The sequence below is a fragment of the Metopolophium dirhodum genome, chromosome 5 (genome assembly GCF_019925205.1).
Source record: "Metopolophium dirhodum isolate CAU chromosome 5, ASM1992520v1, whole genome shotgun sequence".
Classification (NCBI taxonomy): Eukaryota; Metazoa; Arthropoda; class Insecta; order Hemiptera; family Aphididae; genus Metopolophium; species Metopolophium dirhodum.
This window is the reverse complement of record NC_083564.1, coordinates 3465379-3480881: the sequence shown is the minus strand read 5'-3', so window position 1 is coordinate 3480881 and position 15503 is coordinate 3465379. Positions and strand designations below refer to the sequence as shown.

Below are 15503 nucleotides of genomic sequence, written 5' to 3'. Positions count from 1 at the left end.
ATTTAAGTCAATTATATCTATTAACATGCAGAAAATCAACTTGCGCAAATGTGGCCAAAGTCGCTAAAATTTGCAGTGCTGTTTACATTCATTGTTATTTTTTTCCGGACGAATTCGGGTAATGCAGCTAGTAAAATATTATCAAATCGGAAAACAACAAGTTGTCAAGGCGTAACAAAAAAAAAAATGAAAAATTTAATCAAACAAATTTTTTTTATTTTTTTTTATATAATTATCAATAACAATAAATTATATACACATTTTTTTCTCCTGAATACAGATTAGAACAATAGTCGCTATAGAGTTGGTCACTGGTCAATGGTTCTGAGCGGAGCGATGGGTGTATTGAATTTACAATAGCAAGAAAAGTAGTCAGACTTAAACTTTGAAGGTGCAGATTTCTGGTAGGAAATTAGTTCTAAATTATACTTTGGGGGGGAGGTCAAAGCAAAAAATTCCCAGTGCTTTCAAAAACAATCGGGAAAACCTAAACACAAATGCGAACATTAATTGTTAGGATTTTAATGTTGTTAGTAAAATAGTTGTTCGGTAAAACCTTGATGAAAAAAATTGGACCGTCTTCGCTGAGAATCGTTTACAATAATATTATTATTGTTTACCGTTGAATTCGACACCCATTACGGTGACCTACTCGACGAAGCTGTACACTCTTGACCTATAACAACACTGCAGTACAGCAGAGAGGTTCCCTATAATATATACTTGACGGCATTATACTGTTAATCGTTACAGCCTTCTGCAGTTTACGACGACTGCGTGCAATTTCAGACGGACGATTGGGGGGAGGGTGGGACCCGGCGATATGATCGGAAACAGTTTTTATTTTTTTGCGCCATGAAATACGGTTCGATTTAAAATTTGTTGTAAATTAATGATTAATCGTGCGCTAAGCCACCACCACGTTGACACCGAATTCGATCGTTGCACGTTCACATGATAAATGGTCGTACTGCCGCAGCGGACTTCATACCCGGGTTCGCCGCCGATTTGTCAGCGGAGTGTCGAGCGCTGTTTGCCCGAAGCGAGGTTTGTGACAATTTCGTCGGTCGAATACGCAGTTATTATGCGTTTCGAAACACATATTGCGATATATTATTGTGCGAGCGCCACTCCTCGCTCCTTCGCGCCCGCGAATTACCGCATATTATTCATACATATTATTATTTATAACCGCAGACCGTCATAGAAATATTAGCAATAAAAATTGGAAAGTCGCAGTATACGCGAGCTATACGGTTGTCCGCCGCGATCAATGGACGATCCCGGTTTTATGTTCCGTTTTAAGGACTTAAACGGAAAGGTCCGGGATCGCGTCCGTGGAAAGAAAAACAGTTGTAAATCGTATCGTAAAAAAAAAAAAAAACGAAAGAAAATAAAAAAACATAAACTTTTCCGGTAGTAGGATTTTTTTTTCGGCTGTATTAGCTACTGCAGCAATTTAATAGCGTTTCAAAGTTTTAAAATGTATGTACGCGACTCTTATATATATATAGGTACTAATAGTTTCTAAATACATTATTATCATTTTCGAGTTACGATAAAATGCGAAAAATATCCGCATTAATATCCTACGACAAAGTATGTGTACGGTGTATACACTATACAGCGATGGCAGATCGTAACTTGTGTAAAAAAAAAAAATAAAATAAAATAATAATAACAAGAAATGTCTGGGTACATTTTTTAAAATACACTTTTGACAGACCCTTTTGCTCTCACTCATTGGTCGGTCCTCTCTCTCCCTCTCTAGCACGATCTCCCGATGTCGACAACATCCATTTTTGGATATACTTTGGGCCGAGCACTTAAATATATAACTATAATACACCGAAAATCCTCCTGCCCGCAGAGATGTTTACGATCCGTTTAGGTTTATTGGTTTAAAAACGCAATATAATAATAATATATTCTCGGCCCTTTTTTCATTCATCTACATAATTTAGCTAGTGGATATCATGCTCAAGTATAATATTATATATGTTTACAATGTATATTGTGATCTCTGTGTCTCGGACTCGGTACGCGGCGAGGAATCTTTCGATTGAACGTTGATGTGTTTTTATTATTTTATTATTATTATTATTATTATTATTACACCCGTAAACACTTTTTCGGGCGGAAAGTTTCGTATAAACCACTCCATACCGCACCGGTAATTCGTAGCAGATGGTACTTTAAACAGGTGATTTTTGGAATTCGCCAGTAGTTTTCTGGATAATCGCGAAGGACTATACCCCAAAACCACGACCGTATAAGGAAAACCCAAACGCGGGTTGGATTTCCGTCGCGCTGGCAAACTTTTAACATTATTTTAAAACTTTTAAATAATCCTGGGGACTTTAAATTTTCACATTTTAGTGTATTTTATGTATACACGACGTAGACGCATGATAAAATTTACAAAACAGTTTTGTAAAATGTATTGTTTTATGAATTTATGACAAGTGGGTAGGTACTGAACGTCTGAACATACTCTACTGTAGGTACAGTAGGTGTCGAGTGGGGTTACTGTAGTAATGGATGTGTTAAATTTAAATTCAATGATTTTATATCATTGTATACGAAAAACATTTCATGTTTCTATGATTAATAATTTTCGAATTACAATAAAAAAAACTACAATCGATGGTTGAAAAATCGTTATTTTACGAACAGATAATTTCGTAAATAATAATTAATATAATTAATAAATAATTTCGTAAAAATAAAACTTCAGACACTCATAAAAAATATTTGTAGATATACACAAATTTTTTTTTTTATTCTCGTAATTAAGACTTGTATGGAACCTTTTATTACAATTTAAGTTTTAACTACCTACTAATTCATTTTTAATTTTTCATGGTTTTAAAATAATTAAACTTTAATTACTATTATAAAAAATATTGTAACTATGTATTTTAGATTTTTAATTAGTATAATATTATGAACAAATATTATGAGGAACCTTGTGATATATTTTCAAGTATTTTTACTCAAAAACAAAAACGTTATAGTTACAAAAATAAAAATATTTAATTTACAACACTTATAAATATCATAAATAGAACCAAAGCATTTTTAAAATGATTTCGTTTTTAGTAAATGCTAATATAAATATTCATTAAAAACTTAAGTTCCTACAGTTATAAATTATTGAGTTACAACAGAAAAGTTGAAATACATTTTGTCGAAAACTGGTAATTTTGAATTTTTTACTTTTAACCCCTCTAAAGTACCAAATAGATCAAATTCGCTCCTATAAACCGCCCTCGACGTTGAAAGTTGAACATTTTTACTGCTCCAAAAAGTGATGCCGGACATGAAAAAAAATTCACACATCATTGCAAAATCTATACATATGACGCTCCACTCGGAACCTAAAATTACCTCAACGTCCAAACGACATCGCCGACGCTGCGTTTCGTCGAAACTGATGGCAAAATCAAATATTCGGTATTATTGTTTTGCGTTTTGGGTATATTTAGGTGCGAATAATTTGGTCGAATAATCATTAACAATCGACGGTATCTACATAATCACGAGCATACTGATAGCGGTTGTACTTGTCGGTGATATTTATGAGTGAAAACGTATTTTAATTTAAAACGCCGCGTATTGTTCGTGTTCGAAACCACGTGACTTTAAAGTCGCTCCGGTGTCTGCTTTTTAGTAATTACAGCCGGTACAAATATTCAGTGACCCGTTTAATGTTAGCGAATCGATCTAATTGACGTAGATGTACGCAAGCTGCACATTCGATGGTTACAAACTGACAATGTTTTTCATTTAATAAAGTTCCTGGAATCACAAAACCGAGCCCTTAATATCTTATAAGTTATTATATTATTATTTTTACCATCGTACAACATCAGCTCTAAGTGGTCCCGCGTCATATAATAATTATAGAATACTTGCCTATTTATAGTTAATTAGTGTGGATATAACATAAAACTCATAACTTTTCTATGATGTGATATTAATATACTCTGTTCACCCGACGAATTCGACGAATACTTAAAACCTTATATTTTTTTTTTAAAATTATGTTCGGCGTAAAAAAAAAACATTTTCACCCTAATATCAACCCCGTGGTTCATCATAATAATATGATACTATGTAAAACTATTGTAATTTTTTTCTCCAGACCGTCCTCGTGCCGTTGGTAATCGTAACTGCGTGACTTAGCATAAGAAACGTATAGCGATTAGATATTTTGAGTTAAGGCAGTGTAGTGTGTGCACGTCTGGATTCGATCAATTTCGTTTCGTGGGCACGGTGCAAGACGATGGGCGTTTCGACCGGAGGCGGGTCAGTTCCGACGGGGTGCCAAGACGTTTACATTCCGCCCCGGTATAGTGTTGTCTCGGGAAAAGGAATAGTATTACGTATTGTCATCGCCTATATGAACTGGATGGGATATGTACCACGCGTACATATAGGTCTATGTTTATTATTATTTCATGGTATTTAGAGTATATTTTATCTGCGACCAGTTAACAGTGAAAGACTATTTTAGTTTTACTGCTGTGTTATAGGTGCCGATATATTATTATATAACGATTCTACGCGGTTTGCTACGAAACGTATAGAGTCAAGTACGGAGGAATAATCGCTATTAGGTTTGCCTACTATCTCATTGCTTTTGTATTGACGTTTTCGCAAGCCTGCGCCGCTCTATTTCCCCGGTAAATTTGTTTTGCATTCGAAAAAGTGAATCGCGTACCAATTTCGACTGCATTTATTAATTTAATTTAACTTCAAACTTGGCTCATTTGTAAAAGTAAATTCTGCGGAAACTATTCATTGAAACCTTGAACCGCTGTAAAGTTTCAGTGTACCTCATTTAAAATCTCTTTCAACTTTCCACTTGAGAACATAAACCAAACAAAACCGAGAACAATCCGAAAGGAACAAACCGAATAAAAAAGATGCTTCTACAAATATTTTAACCGATTGTTTATTTTGTAAAAATAACCTGTTTGTTTCATAGAGCGGTACAATTATTACGCCATTGTGACGAGGCTAATTTCGTTCTAAATTTATTGTGGTGTAATATAATATATATGTATATGGCTAATAGGTCAAACTCATAATTTATGCATAGCTATAATTATCATTTTGTTGATTTTCATAAACGAAATACCATGGTTTATTTGACTGGAATATTCTAATATTTGACGAGTGAAATTTCAATTCAAGTACGCACATTCGAATAACATGTACCTCTACAGTATACCTACCTATTTGTACACAAAATGTTTTACATTTTAAAATGTGTTTCATTAAAACAAATAGTGATGGTTTTCACATTATCGATATTGTTCATCAAAATATACAACGTATCGTTTTATTTACGGGGAAAACAAAAAAATGTACAATATTTTGTTTCGTGAATCTGCTTTAAACACGGTATAATATACAATCGGAATTAATTCCACGTCCGCCCGAGGCGTACGAGATGGTTGTATATATTTTCGAATTTATATTATGATTATATTTGGTTTTTCGATATTCGAATATATATATAACTATAATGCCCAACATTTTTTCTAATAATAATGACGTGCCGTAATCAAATATTATTATATTATGTGAACTTTGTTTGAAAACGAGATTGTGGTGTACCGGGTGGCAGCGCTATGGTGATGGGCGTGCGTGGGCGCTTTGTTTCTCGTCGGAAATCGCTAAAATCACGGAATGCGTTAAAAAAAAAAAGTTAATTTATTTAATTAACTTCTAAACTTTCAACGCGCACGAGATCATTCGCAATGGGCATTATCCATACATATAGTGGATGCGTGGATGGTATTTATTTATTTATTTTTTTTTGTTGAAAATCAACCAACCAATAATGATTATTTTCAAGACTTGAAAATATTTTCGAAATACGCAGATTGTGTCAGTTAAGTTAAAATACAACAATAGCCCTGCTTCGGACATAATATTATATATTATTGAATATGTAGACTGCAACGGCACTGATAAATATATATTTTTATTCAACCGATATTACATATAAATATGTATATTATATTTTTTAGAGAATTTAAATTTTGACGCGTACTATTTTATCTCTTATAGGTACCTACGCTTTACACATTTAGTATATTTTATTAAATATCAATAATAATTCAAGCCAGGAATAATTTATTATTATTTGTTATTTCGATTTTGACACAAGTAACAGGTTAGTTTTCGGGGGAACAGATTGTTGGGTTATCGCTTAATGATAAACTATTTTTATGGTGGGCAGAGCGGGAGAGGTTTATGGAAAATGGAATAAAAATATGTACCTATCACACTGCAAGTAAAATACGTGGCTAGCGGAGGTGTAATACCTCTAAGTTGTCGCTTGCCCAGGAAATTAGTATTGAACACGATTTATGGATAAACGAGATTTTCAACCAAATATTCTATAATATAATATAACATTTTTTATTTAAAAATTAGAAGGCTCTGCCCTTGATCGCTTCGATCACCATTCCCCTTGGGATGGGGGGTCAGGCCCCTTGATCCCACGACCCAAGGACGGACCCCTTGACATTTTGAATTTTAATATCTGTAATTTAAAATATATCAAAATAAAATATCTGCAAGATTAAATATAGAAAACTCTTTTTAAGTATTTAATCATGATTAATAGTAATGTATTTATTTGTTGGTTATAATTATATGATATGGGTGATACAACACTTTATATTCATATAGATAAAGAAAACGCGATTCACGCTGTAATTCATATATTTGAAACTCGGAAAAATGATTAGTTGTTGTCGCTGTACTGTTGATTTGTTTAATTAATTTTGGTCGCATTTGTCTTTCATATTTTATTATTACATCATGAAACTAGACGCTTGCGAAGTTCGATTTCCGCGTCACACTTCCTCGTCGTCCGTCCGTCGTAGTATATTCTGCGCCGTTTTCTAATATCCGTTCGCGAAAGGTTACAACTAATTTCAAAAAATAACAACAGTGACAGTATACTTTCTCACGTGCCCCGCGACCGGCAGGGTATATTGTTAAGTCTCGTCACGGCGCGACTTAACGCCGAGCCTGGCCGATAATAATAATAATAATACAATTGTGTGCGACGACAATATTACATAATATATTATATAAATCATAATAACGATATATTGTGCAGTACGTCAGCCGCTCGGTTTTCCACGTGATGCGAGCTCGCAATTTTCTCGGTCGGCGGACATATTATACAGATACGTATATATATAAATAGGCCAAAACATAATAATATTATATATATTATTTCGATCCGGACATCCAGTGGGGAGTGGTGGCGGGGGCGAGAGTCTTTTGGCCTTTTTATAATCTTCTTTATTGTGTTTCATATAATTTACAACATATTATATAATATACCTGTCACACATAATAATTCGGTACGAACCTATCACGGCCATATTTTGTCTCTCCGGCCATACCATAATAATAATACATATATAGGATATTATATTATATTATATTATAGGTATAGGATATTTTGTCCGTCGTCGTCGGCATTGCAGGTTAGCGGTCGGTGTAAATTCCGTTTATTAGCCACCGTGTCCGGGAAATATATTATTATTATTATTATTACCGCGGTTATGACTCCAAAATAATATTGTTTAACGACACATACAGTCCAGGGGCTCACGGGAGGCTCCGTCGGTCGGACGATTTATTGCGACGGCATGCCTATGCCCGGAAACGATTGTGTTCGTCGCAGTGATCCACGTGGTCTTGATCGCTGCGATTTATCGCTCGGCCGCGTAGCACGAGAAACGAATGAGAATTTTTGAAAACCGACCGAAACCGACATGGGACGGGAATTCAAATTTTACAATATCGACTCTCCGCCAGCAGCAACTTAAGAATAAATAAATAAAGAATATCCCGTCATAATCGAGATTTAGGTACTTACTGGATTTTTTTTTTACAAGTGTCGATAATGAAAAAATAAATATTTTACCGCCGATTCGGTAACACTTTTTGAACAGTAACACATATGGGTAGGCGTAAAGTAAACGTTTAAAAAATATAGATATTATAATAGTAGCACAATATAATAATAATATAATAATATTCTAATATTATTTTTAGAGATATTTTTCTTCTGTAAGAAAAATTAAGGAATCATAGATAATATTATGTTTATCGGTATAGTGCAGTGGACAAATATCTAGTAGGCACTGTAGGCCTGCACCACAGACATATTATGCTTCATTTTGTTAGGAATTTCATTTGTTTTTTGTTTTTATTGTTGATTTACATTCTATGGCAATTATAAACTAAGTGTTACAAAAATCGGCGTTGCGAAAATCGGCTAGAAAAAAAAATGGAAGCTGTCCAAAAACATATTATCTATGTTAAAAAAAGAGATTATATAAAATCGCGTCCTCGATATATTAAAACAATTGTTACGTTGGCAAAAATGTACATTGTACAATGATCTATGGATTTCGGTTGTGACCATTTATATGGTTGTGACTTATCAAAATCATCACCATTTATCCGTTAACCGTTCGAATGATATTCGTTCCAACTAATATTTATTTACCGTTAATTTTAATTTACTTTTCAAATCGTTTTTAGACGTACCTATACGTGTTTGTCGTTGGAAGGCTAGGTTGAGTCATAAAACCGTGCTCGGCCAAAATTTCTACAGCTACGCAGGTAAACGTTTAAGTGCAATAGTTTATTTTATAGTTTCATACAGATACACTTAGCATAATATGGTATGATTAATAAAATATTATAAAATACTGATGACAGCACTCACGGTTTTTATTTATTTATTTTTATCTTTTCTATAATAAATTTAGTGGTCGCATTATATCTACGGTGGAACCATATACGGTGTGGATAAAATGTTTTTAGAGTTTAGATAAATTAGAATACTGATGACTGATGAGTAATGGCTAATGAGCTATTGACTATTCATATAATCGTATTATATCACAATACAGTCACTGTATTCATTATTATTACAAACACTGTGCAAAGGTAAAAAATTAAAAGTGGTAATTCATGAAAGTGAAAAGAGAATTTAATGTTTTTAACAAAATAGCGATGAATAAATAAAACTCATTTATATTTAATAATTTAATTTTTATCGAAACTGTATATACTTACCTATTGGACAAAATTTGAATAAAAATAACTGGTAAAAAATCGTCTTAAACTATTTCAGTTACAGAACAGAAACGAATGAAGAATGTGTATACTTAAATATGAGTCCGTTAGAACTAGTTCAATTGGACGTTACAACCAAACAGAACGAAATCGAATTAAAATATTTATTTTTTTTACGGTTTTTCTGGAAGCGTTTTTACGTCGGTACATTGTCAAAGCATATGGTTCTAAATTAGTGGAACTTTCAGTTGTTTAACGTATACCGTGTTATCGCTGACTTGTTACAAAACGTTATATAATAATATATAAACTGTATTGTAACTTCTAATGCTATGAAGTACACGAACAACACAAATATACACAAATATACACAATTATATAACAACCAAGTACCTACCAACTAACCACTTTCCCTGTTTACAACTCGGGTTGAACGTTCTAATTTTGTTCATAGAATTCTAAATAGCTATTTTGATTCATATTATTCCCATACTGCTGTAAAGTATAAAATTCGTTTCGGTTTGGACGGTTCGGATTGCAAAATGTCGATGCTGTTCCGTTCCGAAACAGTGCGAGACAACCCTTAATTCTTTTTCACAGAACAATAATTAATATAATTTTGTGTCATCTGCAGTACGTGGACTAGAAGAGTTAAAACCTATCCATCGTGTAGGTAGCAATAATATAAGAATATTAAATCGCACACGTTTTGCAGAAAGTGGAAAAACATGGCAACGAAAATCCCCCAAAATGAGAAATTATCCGGTTCGCGTCGACAGCGGCCGATCGTCTCGCGTCCCGACAATTTTCCGAAGTCCATCCCTATCGGAAGATCTGCAAAGGTATATCTCTAAAACGAGTTTTTACGAAAATTACAATAATCATTATTGTAAGGACAAGTTACCGATTTGGGTCAGGACGTATCGTTTTTTAGTATCTTATTATTTGAATATTTCGCCCAACACTAAGTATGTATTATATTATTATTATTAATATTATTATTACAGCGCACTATAGCAGTTTCGGAATAAAACAAAAAACACACGTTATTTATAATATAATAAAATAATTCATATCCGACGAAACCTCGCGTATTTCAATCGCGATGATATATTTCCATAATAATTAACGTCAACGGAACAAAGTCGATCTCGAATGGCTTAAAGATAAATCGTGTCGGCCTACGAAAACAAAATACAACGTCGTTGTCGTATATGATAATATATTATCGTTTCGGTGATGAATTTTCTGTTCAAGCAGCCTACGAGCTAAAATATTCTAATACCTTCCTACGTATTTTTTTTTATTTATATTCGATTTTTTATTTCTCGTATTTTTTAAATCCAACACGTAATTTACGCGGAATCCGTTTTGACAAAACCTTAGCTTTTGGCTAAATAATTAAAGAAAGAAAAGCTAATGATTTACGCACTAGGCGAATGACGACAGGGGGCGGGGTGGGTTTTTCTTGTATTTATAGTAAATTACATTTCTAATAATTATCAGTTATTTTAAATAAACAAATAATATAGGTACTTATTTTTATTGTATTCTTTTTTAAACATATCGAACAGAAGAAAAATTGCCTGCACATAAGTCCGTGTAGTACTATGATGACAAAATATTGGCACAACAATTATGTCGACCCACTGTCGAAAACACGATGTCCTCTAAAATGTGTAGAAGTGATTGGATCACATTGTGAAAAGGTAATGACAATAAATTAATATAAAACAGCTTTTTTCTATATGATTGTATCATAGTCGGGGAGAACGGTAGTTAAACCGACCTTAGACTTTACCTATTATATTACCTATCTAAAAAGGGGTTTGCTTAGTAATAATATGCATGGCCAATGGCGTAGCTAGAAATTTTATCAGGACTGAGGATGGGGGGGGGGCAACCAAGTGTATTTTTAAATCCCCCCCAATTTAAAATTTCATTAGAAATTAATTTATTTGTTAGCTATGAATGGGGGGGGGGGGGCGGCGGAAGGGAATTACTCCTTCCTCCTTGGCTACGCCCTTGCACGCGCCGTATTTAACGATTACTCTACTAGGTCATGGCCATTAAATGACCTTTATAGTTTGCCCGTCAAATGTATCGTCAAGGGTAAAATGCGAAAAATGCTGATAATGTATTTGATATATTGCATAAGAACCATTTTAATATACTAAAGTGTTCGCTGACCTATAACATATAAGACATTATACGATTGACGATCGACGAATGTCTGCAATAAAACAGACGCGTTTTTCAATTTAGTCACTTTCATAGGTGACTTCTGACGCACCGTCGGACGGGAACAATGCTACAGGACGTATTGTTAACGGGTTCACGTGGTCCACGAAGGATAGTGGTTTCAGTAAGAAGAGCAACTACGGCCCCATAGACAAATGTCAAGGAATCGTAATTTGAAATATTTCATACGTTTTACCCACATAAAATCTATGTAAACTAATCGATTTTGCCCAATCTATTGCAGACAGCATCGGTTGTCGTTTGCAAAACTGGAGTGACAGAGTACTGGTTTTACAGACGAGGATTCATTTCCACGATTCATTACAAAGAGACATCTAACAAAACCTTTAAAATACAAAAGAAAAAAACCGCATCATAGTCACATATATAGGTTGTATATAATATCATTTTAATATATTTGTATGTTTTTTTATATCAGCGAATCGATGACGTTTGCATATTTAGAATAATATGTATTGTCATTTAATAAAAATAGTAAATTATTAAAAAAAATCTAATTACCACGTCTCATCTTATTATTATCTTATTAAAAGGTATAGTTTAATTTTATTAATCTACGTAGAAATCTTAAATGCAAACAACGATATAAGACAAGGTGGCTTTTTCAAATTAGTTAAGAGTCGCGAATTAAAAATCAAATACTTAGGTAGTTAAACAATTTGTTATGACTAATTGGAAAAAATCTTTTTGACCTAGTCACGAGGGTGCAATATCAAATGTGCCTTTTTTATTACAATATTCGCGGGAAACCTACCGGCTACCATTAGAACGGTATCTACAACAATGTTACAAGCAAATAATTTTTTTATTGAAATAATTTGAACGTCGTGCCGTCTTAATAGTATATAATACTTCGGAGCCCTGTAGTTTTGACTAGTTATAAAAATCTAACATTATTTTTGAAATACATCAAAGTTTGTTCGGTTGGTAGCAATCAACCGTTTCTCGAGGTTATCTCAGAAATATTTTTGTTTGTATAAAATAAGAATGGTCGTTTATTAAAACATAAGTCGTTTCCCGTGTAACAAAATGTATAATTTTGTTTAGCCCAAAGGTAAAAACATAATTTAATAATGAAAGATGTAGTCATATTGCTATTGGCGTTTTTTTTTCAGTAAGTGCCTATTTATTTGAGTTAGGATTTGGAAAACAAAATTTTAAAAGTATTGCGGTAATTATTTATGAACCAAATTATAACTGTAAGCCGTATATGATTCGTGTCGTCGTTAATGTAATATGTTTTAGAATTTTATTTCTAGAAATAGAGAATTTACGTAAAAGGAAACTGCGAAAAATGTGTGAAAATGGTAAAATAGTTGCAACTTGATGTGAATAATACCTACTTAAATTAATAAGGTATTTAAGGCTTATTTATATACTACTGTCTTGGTATAAAATAGTTGGTTTAGTAACAATTAACTATAAAGTAACTTTGGTCGGTGTATGTGTTTGAGTCTGGTGGTAGCTAACAATATAATATAGAGGCAACCTCAAAAAGTTGATAACATGTTTCATAAATCTTAATTAATCACAATTAACTTGATCTTATAACATTTTGAGTGGAAAAAAAAGTTGGCTAATTTTACATTTTAATTTTACCACACTCACATCTTTAAGAATTATATATTATATTATACAAGGTGATTGGCCGAGTATATTGGCCCCCATTTTTTATTTAATAATGAATTTATTAAAATGATAATTTTTAGATTTTTTTTAAATATTTAAAGACCTTATTTTAGAATACTTAAGATTTTTTGTACTAATGAATGAGTGTCCTGTGGCGATAAAAACTATTTTTACTGTAAACTATATTTAAGTAAATCATTTTTTTGAAATTTTTTATGTTTAATTTAAAACTCACACTAGTAGTTTTCTCGTTATTAAAATGATTATACCGAGAATACTTCTTGAAAATAGTTTAAAAAATATATAAAAAAGATGTAATATCAGATCTACTATACTTATTATACTTGGATTACTTTTATACTTTATAAAATATATTGATATATTAATATAAATATAAAATTACTACAATTTTCGAATTATTATAAGCCCCTATATTTTTTGACCATACCAGTCCTAATTTAAAAACAACTTGTTTGAATTTTAATTAGGATACGTCTAAATGTTCAGAGAAATGAACCTCTAAATATTTTACTGTACACAAGGGGAATTTTTTTTTAGAAACAGTTGGTTGCAGGACACAGTCCACAGTCCACAGGACCACTTCTCAAATAGTACAAACAATTTCAAGAATATGTAAATATGGTGTTTAAGTATTTAACTATATTTAAAAAATCCAAAAATCAGATTTTTAAATGCTGCATTAAGTGTATAAATAGATAAATGTAATTTAAATAATAATCTTTTATAAAGTTTATTAATATGCGTTTGGTGGATGAATAATAAGAATATTGTTTCTAAAAAAGTTTTAATTGAAGTCCTTTCACCGTAATATTATAATCATCGTTGGTAGGTATAAAATATAATTATCTTAGAACGGTTCAACAATCACACAGTATTGAAATTTAAAACTTATAACTGATATTCAGTTATTAGGATGGCAGTATATATGCAATCACTACTTTATTAATCACATATTCTATTATTATCAATCAACTTAACTTGTATAAAAAATATTAAAAATCACACAGAAAAAAAATTTAAGACATGTATTTTAATTTTATCCATAAATTATAAATTTTTTTTATGTATTGATGAAATAGACAAAAAAAGAAGAAGCCAAATGGGTTGGCTCGTTCTATAATCACAGAATAAATAATTTATTCTGTGCTATAATTATCTCTTCCCTTCTCGCGAGCACGCCGAATCAGTAGATATACTAAAATGTAATAATAGGCACGAACGTAATTTATTGACTTACTGTGATCTCCGACGAAATGGTCGAATAATAAAATAATCTTAGACAGGTCGTAAGCATTCACTTTTCCGAAAGTTTCAACACCGCAGACGTCCGGTGCAATTTAATCTGAATATCTAGGGTTCACCGTTATAATATAATGCGGAGATTTTCACGTCACCGGACGTCTGGGGACACCCTTTTCGCCGTTAATTGACCAGGGGTCGATTGATAATGACTGCGGGGGATTCGGCGAGACGCATATCCAAAATCCTATAAATATATAATAACGACCGTACGAAACTAGCAAATTGGAAACCGCACTTTCCGTCGTTTGATAGTGTATATACCAGCTACGTCGGAAGTCGTGTCGTCGATCATATTATTATATATTAATATATTATATAGCGTCTGTGGCCCGTCCAAATAAATATAAATATATATACCAGGTGATCCATTTAACGCAAGACACTCATTATTTCAAAAACTATTAATGTTTATGAAAATTTATTTTTTTTAAATAAATAATTGATAGTTGTTCAAAAACCACATTTTTTTATCGTAATCATTTTTGTTTTCCGATGTAAACATGCATTTTTAATTCTTTATTCCAAAATAAATTTTTTTTTTTTGGAGTACTTCGATGTATAATTAATATCATTTTAGTCGAGTAGTTTGTGAATATTATAAGTATTTTAAGTTTAGATGTGTGGAGTGGTGCGGTACAAGGGGTAGGTACCCCGAAAAATGTTGGTCCACTATTTCGCTCATCTAAACTTTATATACTTATTACTAATAAACTCCTTGTCCAAAATTTGTTATTTTTAGATCGTAATACTCTAAATAATACTATAGTTCAGAGTATTATATTTTATTCTTATTTATTCATCAAGAAGACGATGGGCCCATGAAATACCATAATTAACTATGGATTCTATTAGTGCTTGATACACTAAAAGTGTAGTATGAAGTTAATAATAATGTATGTTTTCATTGAAAAAAGTAATAGACTTAAAAACAATAACGATAACAAATATAAAAAATAATATTATTTTCAAAAGCGACCTAAAATTATGTAAAAGAAATATTTTCAAAAATATAAGTGTTTATCGAAATGAAGAGTGTCTTTTGTTAAATGGATCACTCAGTACATAATATTATACACTGACTGCGGGATAACTCAGGGCATACGGTATATAAAATATATTATATTGAGTTCGACAAGCGTGGCGTAAAAACCATCATAGTC

The 15503-nt window shown here is 32.2% G+C and overlaps 2 protein-coding genes across 2 annotated transcripts in view; one reads left to right on the top strand and one right to left on the bottom strand.

Annotated features, from left to right (window-relative positions):
* LOC132945872 (inactive tyrosine-protein kinase 7) overlaps window positions 1-15503 on the bottom strand; it is a 244087-nt gene that overhangs the window by 39339 nt on the left and 189245 nt on the right. The gene's annotated exons all lie outside the window — the stretch shown is intronic.
* LOC132945875 (uncharacterized) lies at window positions 7947-11749 on the top strand. The gene is made up of 4 exons (XM_061015675.1): window positions 7947-9971; window positions 10704-10838; window positions 11407-11538; window positions 11615-11749. The coding sequence occupies exons 1-4, from the start codon at window positions 9858-9860 to the stop codon at window positions 11747-11749; spliced, it is 516 nt and encodes a 171-aa protein (XP_060871658.1). The 5' UTR covers window positions 7947-9857.

Coding starts and splice junctions, on each gene's coding strand:
- LOC132945875 (XM_061015675.1), top strand. CDS start 9,858: ATGGCAACGAAAATCCCCCAAAATGAGAAATTATCCGGTTCGCGTCGA. Junction 10,839..11,406: donor TTGGATCACATTGTGAAAAG/GTAATGACAATA, acceptor TCACTTTCATAG/GTGACTTCTGACGCACCGTC. Junction 11,539..11,614: donor TAGACAAATGTCAAGGAATC/GTAATTTGAAAT, acceptor AATCTATTGCAG/ACAGCATCGGTTGTCGTTTG.